Consider the following 19,011-nt stretch of genomic DNA (forward strand, 5'->3'; position numbering starts at 1 on the left):
ACCAACTGGGCCACTGGCAAGACTCGGGATGCCATCTGAAGTGCCAGTTTTAAGGAGATTAGATTTATAAAAGATCACTCTGGGCTGCTATGCAGAGACTGGACTAGTTAGGCGTCAGGACGAGTGGTTGTGAGCAGCACAAATTAGAGGACATTGCTGGCCAGGCTGCCCACAGAGGTGCAGAGAGATCCACGGCCTTGGAGACACTTGGAATATCAACAGAACCAATACGGGGGTGAGAGGGGCAGGGCTGTCAAGGTGAATTTTCACTTTTCTGGCATGAACATTAAATCATATAATGATGCTATTCATTAAGGTAAATACTGGGAGAGGGGCAGACATTCAGAAACTGGGCTCTGAACACATACAATTTGAGGCACTTGTGAAACATCCAATAGAGGGGCCAAATGTGTAGTTCAGTATCTTGGCTGCAACTCAAGTGAGGAGTGGAGATAAAATTTGGAAGCTTTTTCATATCTGGAATAAAAGGGAATTCCCAGAATGAATGAGATCATCCAGTTTTAAAAAAAAAAAGGTGGGAAATCCGCTCAGGATCAAGTCTTGAGAAATCTGACATTTAAGTGTCAGATGTGAGAAGAAAAGCCGGCAAAGGAGAGAGGGGAGACGTGGAAAGAGGCAGAAGGGAAGTCAGGAGGGTCGTGGCTGTCAGACTGCTTCAAGAAGCAGAGAACGGCCAGCTGACCCGAACGCGCGTGAGGTCAAGCAGGATGCGAACGTTTAATGTTACAAGGTTTAGCGACATGGAGGGCATCTCTTACCTTCCAAAGAGCACTTTCAGTGGAGCGATGGGGCAGACACCAGAGGAGAGTAAACTGAGGAAAGCAAGAGAGGAAGTGGAAAGAGAACGGCCACGTCTTTCAAGAAGCTCATTGTGAAGGAGAGGAGTAGGTGGCCGTGCGACAAGCCAAATCCTGGCTTCCCCCAGCCTTGCTGCCTGCCCACCGCACAAGAGGGACAGTAAGGCACAAGAAACTTGGCCAAAGACAAAGGAGTTAGCAACCTAGTGCTGCTAATTCTTAGACACCAGTGACGAACATGGCCTCGGCCCTCTGCAGCTGGAGGCCTGTTTGTCTAGCAACTTGATAGAAGCCACACGGTGATCCTGTTCGTTTTACGATGGTTTGCAAAGAGATCATCTTCTCTGACCTTGCACAGCAAAACCAAAGAGGAACTTTAAGTTTGCAGCGTGCTCCCAGCAGCTCTCAAGTTTTAGGGCAAAGCAGAGAACAGAGAGGGCCAGAGTCCAAAAAGCCACCTTCAAATAATGTTGGCTCAAGAAGCAAGAAGTTGCATCCTGTGAACTTGAGCGGTTCTCTATGTACAGACTAGGAGGACGCCCAGCACTCGATGCTAAAAGCTGAGCCGGTCCGATTCTCCTGCGCATTCCTCCAAACCAGCTGCTCTTAACTGCTCACTGCCTTCCTCCAAACCGCTCCTGCCTGTGTCCTAAGTTTAAAGTCTGGGACACAAGAATATCTCAAAAACTGGCCTTTTATCCTTTGCCAATTGAAAAGGGAACCAGCCCCGTAGAGAGGAGCCCAGATAATACAAAGCCCTTGGCTGTGGGTGGGTTTTCCCCCTCCTGCTGTGCATCATCATTCAAATATGATTTTACAGGGCAAAGTAGTACGTTCCCCTTCTTCACCAACTATGACTAGAAAGTTGGTTGAATGCATATGTTACTGCCTTGTAGTCTCTGGTTTCCATTTCAGGGTTGACTCACTGTCTCCAGTATTACAGTAGATTTGAGACTTTGGCCAGAAAGACACCCTATAAGCAACTTTTCTTAGTTGTTTTTTCCTGCCATGGATGTGGCCTATCAAGTTATTCTTGAGCCTAACACTTGAGCCTGAGCAAGTAAGCCCCTATGTTCCTTGTTTGAATGTCATAAGGTGCCCTCATGTACATAATCTTGTGCCAAGTAGAGGGCCTTGGCCCAGGCTCTGGCATGCTTGGAGTACGATGCTCCAGATATTGTATCTCTGGACACTTAGCAGAGGTATCCTGTAGCTCTTAGATGATCATGTTTAAGGGTCGGGGAGGCAGGGAGCTACTCTTCTCCAAACTTTGAAATGAAAGGGAGTATGTTCTTCTAATAGAAAGACTACAGGAGCGCAGTTGGTGTGGCTCAGCCAGTCAGGGCACATGCCCGGGTTATGGGCTTGATCCCCAGTAGGGGCTGTGCAGGAGGCAGCCGATCAATTATTCTCTCTCATCGTTGATGTTTCTATCTCTCCTTCTCCCTTCCTCTCTGAAATCAATAAAAATATTTTTTTTAAAGAGTACAATTTCTTTTTCTAAATGTCAGGAAGGTAAGTAGTAGTGAGAATGTCCTGCCTCTCTGATTATGTCCTTCAGAACAGAAACTATGAATTGATCATCATTTTATCCCAAATGTGTGTTAAAGGAAGGAAAAAATGCCATCAATCCTATTAACTATATGAAGACAGATACGGTACAGGGGATAATCACCCGGGATATGAAGTCAGAGATCTGGAATTGAGTCCACATTCTCTAGCATTTGTTATGACTTTGTGTCTTAACTATAAATGAAGATAATGCCTATTCTGCTTATCCATAACATGAGAAAGATCAAATAAGGTTGTATGTGGGAAAGAAAAGTAAATGATAGTCAGGAAGAGGACAGAGGTCTATTTAACACTTCTATTTAACATTAAGCTGCCAGTACAATATTTTTTAAAAGACATTATCAGAACTGAAAATGAAGAGACAGACCTTTTCCTATTTTCGAACAATCTGTCTCCATAAAAAACTTTATAGAACCTACAAACTATTAAAACTAGCAAAAGAAGTAGGTAGATGGTTAGATAAAATCAATTTACAAAAACCGATAGCATTTTATAGATCAGCATTGATCAATATACATTTAACTTAAAAAAACCTACTCCCCAAAGCAACAACTAAACAAACAAAAACTGCATAGGAATAAATGTAAGAAATTATATGTAAGACCTTTCAAAGAGAAAATAATTCTAATAAAATGGTAATATGCAAATTAACCATCACTCCGCTACATAAGCCACACCCACCAGCCAATCAGGACGAGTATGCAAATTAACCCCAATCCAAGACAGCTACAGCCACAGAGAGCAAGGTTTCCCAGGTAACAGAGGAAGCCAAGCTTTCTGCCAGCCCTTGCAGGCCTAAGCCTCCACTCAAGCTACAAAGTTTCAATTATAGAAGGTAAACAAATTCAAACAAATGGCGGCAGAATGGAGCTTGAGAGAGAAGGCCAGGGTTGCCACCAGCAACAGGGGAAGCAAAGCTTTCCTCACAACCTGGCCGGGCTCAACCGCTTAAGGCTACAAAGTTTCAATTGTAGAAGGTGAATTAACTTCCACAGAAATGGCTGCCACCCCGGAGGGAGCAGCAGGCTTGGCTCCGCCCCAGGCTACAAAGTTTCAATTGTAGAAGGAAAATAAATTCCAGATACCAGGGCTTCCCCTTGGGTTGCCAGGGGGCGTGGCCGGCCTGCAAACCACCACAGGCCCCTCGCTCAGGCTGCCCCACACCCCAAGGGAACCCCCACCCTTATCTGTGACACCCTTCAGGGCAAACCAGCTGGCCCCCACCCCTGTACCAGGCCTCTATCCTATCTAATAAAAGAGTAATATACAGATTGATCATCACTGCAACACACAATATAGCTGCCCCCATGTGGTCAAAGATCCTGCCCCCATGTGGACACAAGATGGCCACTACAAGATGGCCAGCAGGAGAGGGCAGTTGGGAGGCACCTGGCCTGCAAGGGAGGGCAGTTGAGAGGGACCAGGCTTGCAAGGGAGGGCAGTTGGAGGTGATCAACCCTGCAGGAGAGGGCAGTTAGGGGTGACCAGGCTGGCAGAGGAGGGAAGTTGGGGGCAAACAGGCTGGCAGGGGAGCAGTTAAGCATCAACCAGGCTGGCAGCGGAGTGGTTAGGGGGTGATCAGACTGGCAGGCAGAAGCGGTTAGGGGCAATCAGGAAGGCAGGCAGGCAAGCAGTTGGGAGCCAGCAGTCCTGGATTGTGAGAGGTATGTCCGACTGCCCGTTTAGGCCCGATCCCAGGATCGGGCCTAAACGGGCAGTCGGACATCCCTTGAGGGGTCCCAGATTGGAGAGGGTACAGGCTGGGCTGAGGGACAACCCCCCGCCATGCACGAATTTCATGCACCGGGCTTCTAGTAACTTATAAAAGAATATTAAAGTAGATTTGAATACATGGAAATAAAGAATGTTCATGGGTAGGAAGATAACATTCTTCCTCCAAATTAATCTACAAACTCAATGTAATTCAAATAAAAGTCCTAACTTTTATTTCAATGGCACTTGACTTTTCAATGGCACTTGACAATTGAATCCTAAAACTGATAGAAAGAGCCAGAGCTCAAGAACAGTCAAAACTATTTTGAAGGACAGGTTAAGGTGTGGGTGGAGATTTGCCCTACCAAATGTCAAAACGTGAAAGACACGGCATTGATCTTACGGTCTCAGTACAGGGAAGACTGAAAGGAATAAAGGAATAGATTGACACAAAAATGGAAACTCGATAAATGGCAGAGATAGCACTACAAGTGGGGAAAGTTGGGCCATTCAATAAACTTTGCTAAGACAACTGGCTATCCCTATGGAAAGCATATACTTAACACCACAAGAAAATATTATTTCAAAGTGGATTAACAAGATAAATTGAAAGGTAAAAAATATAAACTTGTAGAGAAAAATATTTTTATGACACTAGGCAAAGAATTTCTTCAGAAAGACACAAAGTTCCAGCCCAAAGAAATAAAACATCTATAAAATAATAACACACATATAAACAAAGTTAAAGGGTAAGCCTCAGACTGGGAAAAGATATCATCGGCCCATATATCTCTAAATCATGTACCCAGAATTTATTAAAAGTGTTTAAAAATCAATGCTAAAGTGCAAATAACTCCCAAGAAGCAAGAGGACAAAAAATTCAAATAAGCAATTCCCTTCAGAGGAAACATAAATGGATTACACACTTGATGAAAACATGCTCAACCTCAGTAGCATGCAGGGAAATGAGAATCAAAATCAGGAGTTAGCATTTCACACCCATCATATGGACACACACACACACACACACTTTACATATATGGCAATGGCAATACTGGGGGTCTCTGCAAGAAAGCTTCCCGTTTGAAGTCAGTTTATGCAGCTGGCTGGTTGCTTAGTGACTACTTGTGTTGGGGTGGGTGGGGATGGAGGGAGAGAGAGCAGGGTAAGAGACAAGAGGGTAGAGACAGTGCAGTAGCCTACACTCCCAGCCCTTGGATGAAGAGAGCACCACGGAAGGCAGCGAGCTGGCTTGAACCTTCTTTACATCTGATCCCAGAGGGCTGCGTGCTGCGTGAAGAGATCCTTGCAGCCAGAGTCCGGAGGAGCACCATACTAGGGCAGGAGCTGAATGAGTTAAAAGAAGTGGAACCAGTAGGAAAAACATGCATTGTTTCTGCTAGTTAGTGAAGGTCTGGTTAAGCCTACTGGTACAATCTCTTTATATGTACATGGCTTAGTTTTTCTGATTCCTCTTTACACTGGCTTGTTTTTCTCCCAAATGAATTTTAAATCATTTTGTCAAATTCCAAAATAAAATTATATTGTTTTTCATTGGAAAAAAAATTATCTGCCAAGGCCAAGGACTGGGGAAGGTATGGGAAAATGTGACTCCTATACACTGCTGGTAGGAGTGTAATTCGGTATGTACACTGTGGAGATCAATATGGCAATAAATATCTGGTGAATCTGAAGAATATTCTATTGGCCAGTGATTGAAGTTCTAAGATACATACTTCAGAGAAACACACCGTGCACAAGAAAACATGTCACTGTTTATAGTCAAAAATTGGAAATAACTAAAATATGCAAAGCAAATGGATAAATTGTGATATACTTATTCAGTGAGCTACAGCATTTAAAATGAATAATTTAGAGAAATATGTAACATGGATACATCTCAAAAATGAGTAAAAAAAACAAGTCCCAAAAGGTTGTGTACAGTGTGCCATTTAGTTTCAAAAACATGAAAACAATTCCATTATGCACACATATAAGCATATAAATCCATTCATGGTATTATTTGGATATACATCAAATTCAGAGCAGCAATAATCTCTGTGGGTGAAGGGGGAAAAATGGAGACAGGGCTCTATAGATTTCAACTATAGCTATAATCATTTCTTTTTAAAAGAAAACAAGCGAATACTTACAGTAACTGCAAATGTTGGATATAGATGCGCAGGTATTCTGTTTTGTATATTTTTTTCTATTTGTTTGAAGTTTCATAATAAAAAATGCACAATATGAATGCTAACCATTTTGTAAATAAATGTTTGCTGACAACTAGGTGGATCAAAGTGAATGAACACATTAATACAGAATGGAGATTATTATTTCCAAGTGTAGGAGGAATATTGATTTCTCCAAGGCTTATTTACTAATACTTAACTATGTGCCAGGTATTGTGGGATGTGTTTTGCATTCATGAACTTATTGAATCTCCTCTATCACCCTAAGAAGATGCAACTGTTATCCCCATTGTACAGATTAGAAAACTGAGGCTGAGTGGAAAGGTAGTCACAGTTACATAGCTTGAAGCAGCAGAGCCAGGACATAAACCCAGGTGTGCTAAGTCTAAAACCTATGCACTACATTATAGTGAAATTTATTAAATGATTAAAGATGAAAAAGCCACAGAAAGTTACCAAGAGTAAAAGTGAGAAAGATCCAATTAGCTAAGAATTTGTAAAGGATCAGGGTGTGAGGAAAACTAAGTGGGTTTACACAATTAAAAGTAAGGCCCAAATCAAACCCGAGTCTAAATACCTAGTGAAAATATAAAGGGAAGATTATGTGGCGTTAGATATTAACTATAAAACTAATGTTGGCAGAAAGTCATTCCTTAAGACCAAACACAGACACTGCCCTTTGATAAGAGAGTGTGCTCAGACTGTAGATGGACTTCTAAGCCTTCTAATCAGTTCTCTTGGGAACATTTCACTGGTTCTTCAAGGTCCATCCTGACTCACTCACACAGCAAAACTAAATTCCTGACTCATCTAAGCCTGACTCATCCGGCACTAACCACAGCTTTGTTGGTATTTTCTACAGGACCAAGTCAACGATTTCAAACCACTGCAAAGAACTGTATCTCAGATGTTTTAGTTGGCATTATTTGGTAGCAAATAATAGCTTCCCAAACTTAAAAAACTGAAGCAGTCTCTGTAAGGTTTAAAAGGTATCTTCAGGAAATCAGGAAAAGGAAATGCAAAAAGGCACAAAACAATGGAAAACTAGTTTTCAGGAATTCTGGCACCGTTTTCTTCATCTTTTTCTTCTGGGGTTGTATATCTCTCATCTTTGCCTTACTCTTTCTGCTTCACATACATGTTCCAAATGCAACCTCCCAAGACACCAGCTTTCCGATTCCAAATTCCCAGAAATCATTTACTTGGCTCAGATTTGACCAGATGTCCACTCCTTGTCGGATCACCTAAACAGCTCATCCCTAAAGGTGGAAGGAAGTAATATTCAAAAAATGGGCCAGAAGTTAGTATTTCCCGGTTGTCTAGTAATTGGAGGCTTAGACTTCTCTCTCTCTTTTTTTTTTTTTAGAGAAATAAGCTATATTTCTTTGATGGCCTTTTCCAATTTAAGGTTGGAACCACTACATGCTAAATTTTCTTTCAATTGAAATGAACCTAGTCTTTGGTTGGCTCCTAGAAACATTAAAATAGGAAAGAATTCTACATCAGGGTGTGATTTCTTCAAGACACTATTTTTCTGCTTCATTTTTTTCTTCGTATTCCATCCTTTGTAAGAAGCAGTTCACCTTCCACATTTTTGCATTAAAAACAAAATTACCGCCTTAGCTGTTTTTGCTCAGTGGATAGAGCATCGAACTGCAGACTAAAGGGTCCCGGGTCAAGGGCACATACCCGGATTGTGGGCTGGATACCCAGTAGGGGGCGTGCAGGAGGCAGCCAATCAATGATTCTCTCATCATTGATGTTTCTCCCTCTCCCTTCCTCTCTGAAATAAAAATATTAAAATAAACAAAAATTACCCCTTATTCTGAAAAAGAAAATGCATGAACCATAGTCAAATGGAAAATCCAAAATAATGGTCTTTTTACTACAGAAAAATGAAATCTCAAGAATTAACAGGTGTGAAAAAAAAATACAAACCATTTATTGAGTCTTTACTATAAGCCAGACACTGCTAAATGCTTACATTTTAATCCTCAAAACAATCTTGATGTGTACTATTGTTAGATATCCCTTTTATAATGATGAAAATTTCAAGGCAAGAAACTACCCAATATCACGTCTAGTATGTAGTTTAATATGGACTTAGAAGAGAAGCAAGGAAGTTAAAGGCTGGGAGGTGGGGAGGAAAGTCTGAAGGAAATAAAGGACCCCCCCCCCCCCCATTTCAGCACATCATTTTTAATACTAAAAAAACTTTTAAATATATAATGAAATGGTATGAGTCATATTACGACAGCATACCCATGCATTTTCTTAAACTTCAACTCTAATTTTGTTATGCATTTGTATCTGGGTAGCTTAGTGGTCATTTAAGTTCTTCTATTCTCTTTCAATATTCATCAATGTAAGTATCCCTTTTACAGAGGCATTTTCAACCATTTTCTCAATCCTGACTCAGCCACGCATCTGTCCATCCTTCTCCTCTTCATGACCAAACTTAATATTGTATGCTTGCTGTCTCCAGAGCCTCTTTTGTGCCCTCAATTACTGTGACCCCCAAAAGACTGGGAATCACTGGTAAAGATTAAATTCTGAACCCCTTTTTCAATTCGATAGCCCCTCCTCCAAAACGTTGATACTCCATCTCTCACAAATTCCCGGGTACCTCTATTCTTCCCTTTTTAAGTACCACACTGTACTTTTGCTAATGTCTCTGCCTGAGTTTCCAAATCTCCTCCATGCAGAATCCACCAAGTTCCTAGAGCATTTTTTATCTGCTGCTAGTATAAATTTACCACAATACATTTGATATGCAAGTCTACTTGAACAAGAAACTGGGCCAAATCAATATATCTTTGTGTCTCCAACACTAAATAAAGGAGGTGATTTTACTAAAATATCAAATCTTGTTCCAAGATATCAACCAATTTGTTCTATGCTCATTAACAGACAACATAAGAATTACTGGCCCTGGCTGGTATGGCTCAGTTGGTTGGAGTGTCATGGTGTGCACTTAAGAGCCATGTGTTCAATTCTCAGTCAGGGCACATACCCAGGTTTTGGGTTCCATTTCCCATTGGGGCACCAGAGCACGTATGAGGCAACCAATCAATGTTTCTCTCTCTCCCCCGCTTCCCCTTCCTCTCTCTAAAAACATTTATTAAAAACAAGCAAACATATCCTTGGGAGAGGATAAAAAAGAATTACTACTCATTGATGGCAAAAAGTTTTAAACATCTTTTACATTGAAAACAATTTTTATCAAGTTAATAGCATTAAAACCAAAACCAAATTATCTACTCATAGGCAGCATGAACATGTCAACTTATGTATTTTAAAACCAAATGTTACTACTTAATAACCCCAAATTTCAAACAGTATTAATTATAATAAAATTTTTAATAAAACGTTTTGGGATCATAAGCAGTCAATATGAGGATCTGAACTACAATCAAGACACTAAGGGGATACTTGCTCCATTTAGATCATTCTATCCCAGGACTGTTAATCATTCACTAGAGAAGCTGTTACATAATACATATATATTCCCCATACCCAGAGATGTAGATCTAGTAGGTCAAGGATGAAGCTATGTGGACATTTTAAAATACTCCCAGCATTTTCTGAAGAATATTGCCTAAGAACTATTTTCCATGAAATGTATGACATGCCTTCAGTTTTATATGTACATGTATGTTTAATCTTTAAGCAATTTCACTATTTGAAATATCTTAAGCATTTTTGCTATTTTGCCCAAAGTTATTTATAGAGAACCTGACTTTTTGCAACAAGTTTATGCCATTAAAACTTTACATGCTTTTTGGTTAACTGGATTGCTTTTTAAAGTCCTTGACTCTCAATCCACAAGAAATAAAATTTTCTTAAGTGATATTTTCTTTAAATTAAGGCAGAGAACAGACACCTAGTCCACTAGATGAGGATATTCTGATAAGTAGGAATTATTTCTATGTAAATATACTGAATGTATCTTAACTCTAGCGTTTACAAAAATAAAGCAATTACAAAAAACTATTAAAGAATATACAGGGGTGAGCAAAAGTAGGCTCACAGCTGTGAATACACGAATTTATTCTTATATTATTTACAATATGAACTATAAGCCTATTTTTGCCGACCTCTGTATCTACACAATTTTATAACTAGAAAAAAAAAGACTTCAGGATAAATTCTTCAAATATTGTTTCCAGAGTATATTTCACGTTTTTTAACACAAATATAGAAATATTTAAAAACCACATATTCTGAGGATGAATACTAACTTAGACTTCTTTGTTAGGTAAAGATTCAAAGTTCACTGGTGTATTTCTAGTGAGCACTCCAAAAACTCCAAACACTTATTTAAATAATTTTCAAGACTACTTACTTTCTTCATTGCATTCATGCTCTAAGAACTGATAAAATATGCTTGAAAACTCGTGGATCAAAAAATACTGAAATTTTACACACATACTGTAAAATTTCGATACTTAAAAACATCTATACCATCCCTGAAGTTTTTTAATACTTAATGAGTATTTTGTTTAGTGAGCAATCTCCTAACATAATCCTTTTCATACATCCTAAATAAAATAAAAAATTACCTAAAGGAGTTTGAAGATTCAAATTCTAGTATATGTGCTGCCGAAGCGAGCACTGAAGACTCAAATTCTAATCCTTACAACTTCAAAATAATTGTACATTCCATTAATTTCTATAATTCCAAGACCTTATTTCATATAACAAGCTTAAGTTTCATTCAGAAAAACTTTATTTATGTTTATATGTATATCTAGAGTTGTCCTATGCATTCAAAGATATTATTGACAGTGTCACATTGAGCCTGGAAAACAGACAATGGAAATCTTTACCCCACTGTATACATGTGGAGAATTGGATTTTTAATTTAAAATTATCTAAAATATAGTCATGTTAATATTAAATTTTCCTTTCCTCCTACCCTGCCTTTATCATAATTACATACACAAATTCAAAATATAACCTTTTCAATAACTCTTGCTATATTACCAAAACTTATGTTATCTTTTTCAAGAATCTTCACGTAAATTCAAGTTTTTGATAAATCAAAATATTCTGCACATTACTTTAACAGGGAGAATAAACAAATAAAAAACAAGGCTTGCAAAATGGCATTGATATTACTCAATTTGGGCAAAGAGATAAAAAATATTTTTCCAAAGTTTTATTTAATAATAAGCTCATTCTTCAGTAAAAAAATTAGTAATCTGCTGGTACCTCTATTCTTCTTTTTAAGCAAATATACCTTAAGATAATTTCTATGTCTGAAATCAACACTAAGGCAAATAAAAGGCTAAGTTGAAGAAAAACCACACAGATTTTCTTACCCCATACCACTGCAATATTTTAAATGCATAGGAATACAACAAACTCAAAAGAAAAAAAAATAGTGTTTTATTAACTACCACACTGTTATAATACACTTTAAACGTACAATAAGGTAGCCTTTAAATTTGAGGTGGTCTTAAGAATAACAAATGAACAGAATTCCAAATTTTGAAATAGGTGAACTGCTGCAGTTATAGGTATACATTTAAGAAAATTGTATAGCTCTTACAAGACCAGCAATGAAACTTTATTTTGTACATTTTTAATAATTGAAAATATAAACAATAATTAAAAAATAAAAAGAAAATACAGCGTAATAAAAAACATACGTTTCTCAATTAAATGTACTGAATACATATAAATTTTAAGGGAAGAAGCAAAAAAAGAAAATGGTTGATATTTAAGTGCAGACTGACTACCTAGACAAAAAAAAATACTTAAAAAAATATCATAAAACCACTAGTTTTCTATGACTAATATCCATATGGTTGGAGTATTGTCACTATGGAAGTGATTTTGTTATGTTTGCATATGTTATACTTTACTGGTAATTTACATGATGGCTTTTAAGGCCCTGGCAGACATGGTTTTTGGAAACAAGATTGAATAAAAAAGTCACTGCTAAGACGCAATACACCTTATTTTTTTGGTCCTCCAATATGCAAGAAAAGGGATATCTCACTAGAACATTTCTTACCACCCAAATGCCTCAACCTATATATTTTTAACTTTTTTAAACATTGGTTATATTGCCCAACTTCGTTATTGAAAGAATATTAACAAGACATTATTTTGGCAAATTAAATCTTAAACATGGCTTTTCAACAGGATTTAAAAGGTGACTATCCCTAGAGTTCCATGTTAAAATGTAGTTTTCAAAATCTTACAAGAGTAATGCTTAAAATATTGTACATAGTTAACCTAATTAAAATAATTAGCTTCAAAATGACAAATTGATAAGCTAAGTAAAGCCTACACTATGTAACATTTGCTTGGAAACTTGATTTGTCAGTTATGCATAATAAAAATTCCAGTCATCAAGAAAATTACAAAAATTTTTTTATCATAACATGATTTCTTTCACCCACCAACTTTTTTATCTTACAATAGATAAATACCAACATGTTCTCATTTTTACACTAAACCACACAGGATTGATGCATTTGGTTAGACTACCATTCGCATTGTTAAATTCAATTTTCTTTATATAACTTGGTAAAATTTCATTTCTTCTAGATTCCAAAAGTACCTACAAAACCCATGCAATTTTACCATTTTTAATATACTATGGAATATCATACAAAGTAAGGCATTTCAGTGTCATGTATAACCAAGTTACTGTCAATCCAAAAATTTTTGCACATCAATAAAAAGATATCTAAGAACTTAGGAACAATATTCTTCTCACTACTGTATAAAAATAACCACAATGAATAAGTATTTGTGTAATATTTACTCCATTGTCTCATTTCCAGAAACTGTGACAAGCTGTAAAGGTATTTCAGTGTTGGTAAGGATATCTTGATTGCTGGTGGTGGAAGTATTAACAGTTCCTATCCCTGAAACAGAACCTTGTTGAATATTTGCAAGGATAAGTGTTGTTCCTCCTGCAGTAATCAAAGTATCATCTCGTGCAGTTTCCACAGATGCCAGCACTGTACTGCTAGAGTGAATACCTTTTTTATTCTGATGTGTTTTAATATGTTTGGCAAGGTGATCACTTCTCATAAAGCGTTTTGAACATTCTGGACAAACAAATTTCTTCTCACCTGTTAGAAATAAAATTAAGTAACTTAATTTTCAGAATTCAACAATAGACTGATAATTCCCTGAAAAAGAAAATAACCCAACACTGACAGGTAAGGACAGGGAACAGAGTTCAATTAACATTGTGTTAGTTTCATGAACTGCCTCTGCAATTTTCTGATATAATATTTCCCCTCAAAATAAATGTCATCTTTACTTTTTTATGAAAAGCAGTCTTCCAAACTTATTACAGACTGTCATTCAGATATGTTAATACCTCAACTATGCTAATAGTTTGTTTTAAAACGTTACAAGGTATCAGCTAAAAAATGATAATCTGTAACATACAGGAGGTCCTTAAATAAAATTGTTTTGTTCATTTTTTTTAACAACGAGAAGGAAAAAAAATTGACTAATAGAGCCACTGTTCTCCCCATGTCTGCGTGGATTTTCTCCAGGTACTCTGGTTTCCTCCCACATCCCAAAGATATACAGGTGAGGTGAATTGGTGTGTCTGTCTGCATTGTCCCAGTCTGAGTGAGTGGGGATATAGGTGTGAGGGCACCCTGCAATGGAAGGGGGTCTTGCCCAGGGCTAGTTCCCACCTTTTGTACAGAGCTGCTGAGAGAAGCTCCAGCCACCTGCAACCCTGAACCTGACATAAGCAGGTTGGAAAGTCCTGTGTGTGTGTGTGTGTGTGTGTGTGTGTGTGTGTGTGTGTGTGTGTATTTCTGATGTCATACACACACACACACACACACACACACACACCTCATATGTATTTCAATGTTTAATATTAGCAGTGTAGTGATATGTTTGTGTGTGTGTGTGTGTTTATGGTTTTTTTTTAAATCTTTATTGTTGAAAGTATTAGATGTCTCCTTTTCCTCCATTAATCCCTGTTAGCCTGTCCCCGATGTAGTGATGTTTTTGTGATCAGAAATATGCCATAGCAACTTAACTCTCGCTTTTGTCAGCCAGCCTATGGTAAAACTGTTTTTGATAGACATCATTTCACTTGAAAGTCTCAGTTTCTATTGATGTCACTGAGGACTCACTGTATTCCTTTAAAGAAAAGTTTACAGTTTTAAGCTATATTTAAGGTTATTAACATGTTGTACCCATGATATTAAACCTCCAACTCTTAAACCTGAATTCAAGTACACAGAGTACTTCTAGGTAAAAGTAAAAATGCAAGCTTGAGGTCCATTAAGATTGAAACCCCAAGAAATGGCTAGCTGACTTGACTTCATCTGGAATAATTAGAGCAAACCCAATATATCATGTTAAAGTTAGTTAATAAGACCCTGATGAATAAAACATTTTTAATACAAAAGACAGACTAAATTATATTATGAAGACTTACTATGTAAGAGGATTAGAAGGCAAAAGGCCAGACTGAAAGGAATCCACAGAGAAATCCATCAACAAATCTAGTCTTTTCTTAATTTATTTTCTTTAACATGCCTTATCTATCTCCTGTTCCAGCACCACTACTCAAGGTAGGTTCTCAACAGACCTCACGTCTGAATTATATTGCAATGACACCTTTGTCTTTACTCTTATAACCTAACAAATCAATGCCAGACAAATCTTCCTTAAATACCAATTATTATTACAATACAAAACTTTACCACTGTAGTAAGTGGTATGGGAATGCAAGGCTAACTTGAGATAACTAAGATTATGGCTCAATTCTAAAATCTAAAATCTCATCTTCCTTCATGTCAAATGATCCCTCACCTCTTTTATTCACATACTATTCTTTTGAGACGATATTTCCCAAAGTTTCTCTTGGAACATTAGTTCTGAGAGATGTTCCATGGCAAATGGCACAAAGATCAAAGATATTTGGGAAATGCTACACACACTACACCCCCCCACATAGAGATGCATGGTGCTTGTTAACATTTAATTGAAGGTCCTAAGAGGTGCTGCCTTGAAGGTACATGTAAAAACACTCTTTTACCCAGTGTTTTCCACACAGTTGATCACAGACCTTCCTCTGCCCCGCTCCCCACCCCCATTTCATTGACTTTTATATCCTACTGACCAAATTCCACTGAGGAAAAGTCTGTTATAGGGTCATAAGGCCAAACCAGTGCCCCAAAATCCCTTACTATCCCAAGCAATCATGATCTCTGCCTCTAAGCATACTTTCTTACATTGTCTGTTGCAGTTATAAACAACTCATCTGCTACCTACCTACCTGAGGAGACAGAAACTATAGAACAAGTAGAGCATCTAATATGTATAATACTAAATACTTCACAGGTTATTTTATGTAATATTTAAAGCAATATAAGAGGTGTGAAAGCAGGTCAGAGACAGCTTATTTGCTTAATCTAACAGAGTTCATGGATTTAAATCTAGATCTAGGAGACTTCAGGATCCATAATGTCCTCCATTTCACCATGCTTCTTCCTTCTAAACTCTCTAGGATTGTAAGCACATTACATATTTTTCAATTCTTCAGTGTTGAACATAGACTGATGAACACCTTGATCATTACATGGTAGCAGGAGAAAACTATCTCTAAGTTATAAATTAGGATTAAGTTTGGGTCATTCGTAGGCCCATTTCATGTAACAACCACATACTATATAAAAACAATTAAATGAAAGAATCTTAACATCAACAATGCCTTGGTTATTTCTCAATGAAATGTCTTTTGCTTATATCAGACATTAAAACAGAGAAAAGGTGAAATGTCTAACTTTGTCAGAGGAAAAGGAATTATTTTTTATTAAAGTGTTAAGGAAGATGAAAGAATAAGACAGATCAGCAGCAAAAGCAGACAACTAATTTAAAAGGTTTAACATAAACAATAATAGCATAAATGTGGCTTAAGATACTCAATAATGTAAAAAAAACACTAATTAAAAAAGAAAAGCTAACCAACGTCTGCATAAAACAAAATGTTATTTTATAAGATAAGACATATTGGCTTGTTTGGAATTAGTGTTTTTAAACTGGTGTTAATAAAGATAAAAATTTGATGTGATTGGTCACATTTTTAAAATTCAGCCCAGTTAGGTGTGCTAAAAAACAAAACAAAAAACTTTCAAGATAATATGCAGCCCTATAATTCATTTTTGTCTGTTAAAAGTAAATATTAGTAACCTGTATGTGTTCTTCTGTGCCTCTGTAATTCATCACTTCGAGTAAATCTTTTACCACAGAACATCCAGTTACAAACAAAAGGGCGCTCCCCAGAATGCCAACGTAGATGAGCTCTCAGATGTGAGGTCTTCCCATAGACTTTACCACATCCTGGTATATGACAAATGTGTTGCTTCTTTTTCCCAAGATTGGTACCTCTAAAAAACACACACAGAATAATATATACTTACATGTAAATATTCAAATGGATATTACCACTTATATATCACCATGTTACATTTCAAATAGAAGACATTATCACCATGAGATCAATCAGAAACCAAGACCAATTAAAATCAATTTAAATAAAAACTTTTGTTTCAAACATGTTAAGTTTTACATGTTGATTTTACTTCAGCATTAATTTAATTGCTGTCCAAATGTAAATATGTTAAAGTATTACATAATTTAAAAGGATATTTTACATATTTAAAAAAGTGTAACAAAGCTATTGATTATTCTGTCAGAACCATTCACAAATTCTATGCATAGGTCCAATCCCAATTTAGTAGTATGGGAAATTAAGTGGTCTACTCAAAGTCATGCTATTGGCTAATTTAAAAAGGAAATAAACCAAGCATGAATACATATCTAATCACAGGTACAATTAAAAGGTAGATAGGCACCTTAAGCATATTTACTCATATATTTATATGGCCACACCCTGAATATACACTGAAGGAAGTTTTTTAAAAAATTTTGGACAAAGCTTTGTCTTAGCTCCCTTAGCATTACATGAAATAAATATAAATAAAAATTATCTTTACAGTTAAAATTTCCTTCATATTAACCATGCAAAGATACCCTAAATTATACATCAACGATATAATAAAATACAATTTCTCCACATCGCAAAATTTGACATTTGTTATAGTTCAGTATTGATACCAAGAACAGGGTTTGGGAGATATATGCTTAGATGGGTGAACAGAGGTATCTTAGACTAAGCAAGAAGAAAAATTTTTTTATTCCATAACTGATATTCAAATAATCTTAAACACTATAAAATGATACTACTACAGCTTTTAAAAAATTAGACTAGTTACTGAATAAAAATGAGTTTATAAAAAACATGTAACATTTCAGACTCACAATTGTCAAAACCATATTATATAAAATCTGCAATGTTTTTCTGAGATTAACAAAGGTACATTTAAGAACCCCCCAACTTCCCCTCCTCCCCCAATCTCAGTCTAAGTTATAGCCTGCAAAACTTCCATAAGCCTGAAAATCCTCCTGTATTTAATACACCTATCATTTTTCAAATTTTACTAGAAAAATGCGTATTTCCCCACATTTATATTTTAATGTACTCACACTCAGTAGCATGTGAAATTGCCATAGGACAAACAGTGCTAAACGGTGCAGTGCTGGCTGTTAGATGCCATAGGTGTTCTGAACAGGGAGACATCAATGTGGGCTCCAGTAGTTAGAGAAGGCTTCGTGGAGGAGGTGGGTAGGATTTAGATAGAAAGGAGGGAAGGCATTCCAGGCAGAGGAATAGCATAAGTAAAGACAAGGAGGAATCATGCTGTTGTCTCAAGGGCAAGGATGTCATAATCTAACACAATTCTAGTTTCTGCTCCAGTCCACCCCCAATTTCTACAACTCTCTTTAAAGAGCTGAGTTGAGTGAAACAGGTTTTTCTGGCTCACCTGTAATGCCAAAGTCTTAACCAAAGCCAATATGTTTCCTTTAATTTAGTTTTTTAAATTTAGCTTATTCTTAAATAGCCCTAAAAAAAAGAGCAATGCTTGTGGCTCCTGGTGTGCAAACCAATTTTATATATTGTGTTCACCATAGCAATTTCACAGAGAACCCAATCTGGTTCACTGTTGTACTCTCCTAAGACTACCAACTCAGGTGAATCATGTGCTTTTATAAACTCAAAAGTGCTATTTTACTAACTTAGCAAAAATTTAGCTTAAGAACACTAACAAAGCACAAGATTGTAACAAAATACAGCAACAAATTTGGGTTCTCAAAGAACCAAGAAGCCAGAGAAAGATAAAGATATTCCTCATTATTAAAGATATTAAAGGTATTCCTCATTATAAGGAAATAAGAAATATTCATTATTTGGAAATAGGACAAGCATCTAAGAAAGAAAATAAAAATAGAGATGGGCATACATAAATATATAATTTAAGGGAAAAGCTCAAAATGCAGTCCAAATTTCCATTTAAAAAGGAAATTCTATTCCAGATAAGAACTAAATATGCTAGGTATGAATTTATGGCATGTGATGATGTAAAGGAAGGAAAAGAATTGAAGTAAATTTCTCAACAAACTTCAGGTAACAAAAGATTTAGCCATACGTTTTCGTCATAATCATTCCTATAATACTTAATATATAATCTGAAAAACTGAAGAATTTTAAATTTCTACTATTTTTGAGTGCCTAAGCATGCTCCAAATAATTTAATCATGCCAAGATAGAGTGACAGAATAATTAAACTAAAGGTAGAGGGATTAAGAAAAGC

At 36.7% G+C, this 19,011-nt stretch overlaps 1 protein-coding gene across 2 annotated transcripts in view; it reads right to left on the reverse strand.

Annotated features, from left to right (window-relative positions):
* Positions 1-11,663: 11,663 nt before the first annotated feature.
* SP3 (Sp3 transcription factor) overlaps positions 11,664-19,011 on the reverse strand; it is a 43,945-nt gene continuing 36,597 nt past the window's right edge. For both annotated transcript variants that reach the window (XM_054723049.1, XM_054723050.1), the window contains 2 exons: positions 16,490-16,686; positions 11,664-13,389 (listed from right to left, as the gene is read on the reverse strand). In XM_054723049.1, the coding sequence (XP_054579024.1) occupies positions 13,073-13,389; positions 16,490-16,686 (514 nt within the window). In that variant the 3' untranslated portion in view covers positions 11,664-13,072. The remainder of the gene's footprint in view (positions 13,390-16,489; positions 16,687-19,011) is intronic.

Source organism: Eptesicus fuscus, chromosome 11 (genome assembly GCF_027574615.1).
Source record: "Eptesicus fuscus isolate TK198812 chromosome 11, DD_ASM_mEF_20220401, whole genome shotgun sequence".
NCBI lineage: Eukaryota > Metazoa > Chordata > Mammalia > Chiroptera > Vespertilionidae > Eptesicus > Eptesicus fuscus.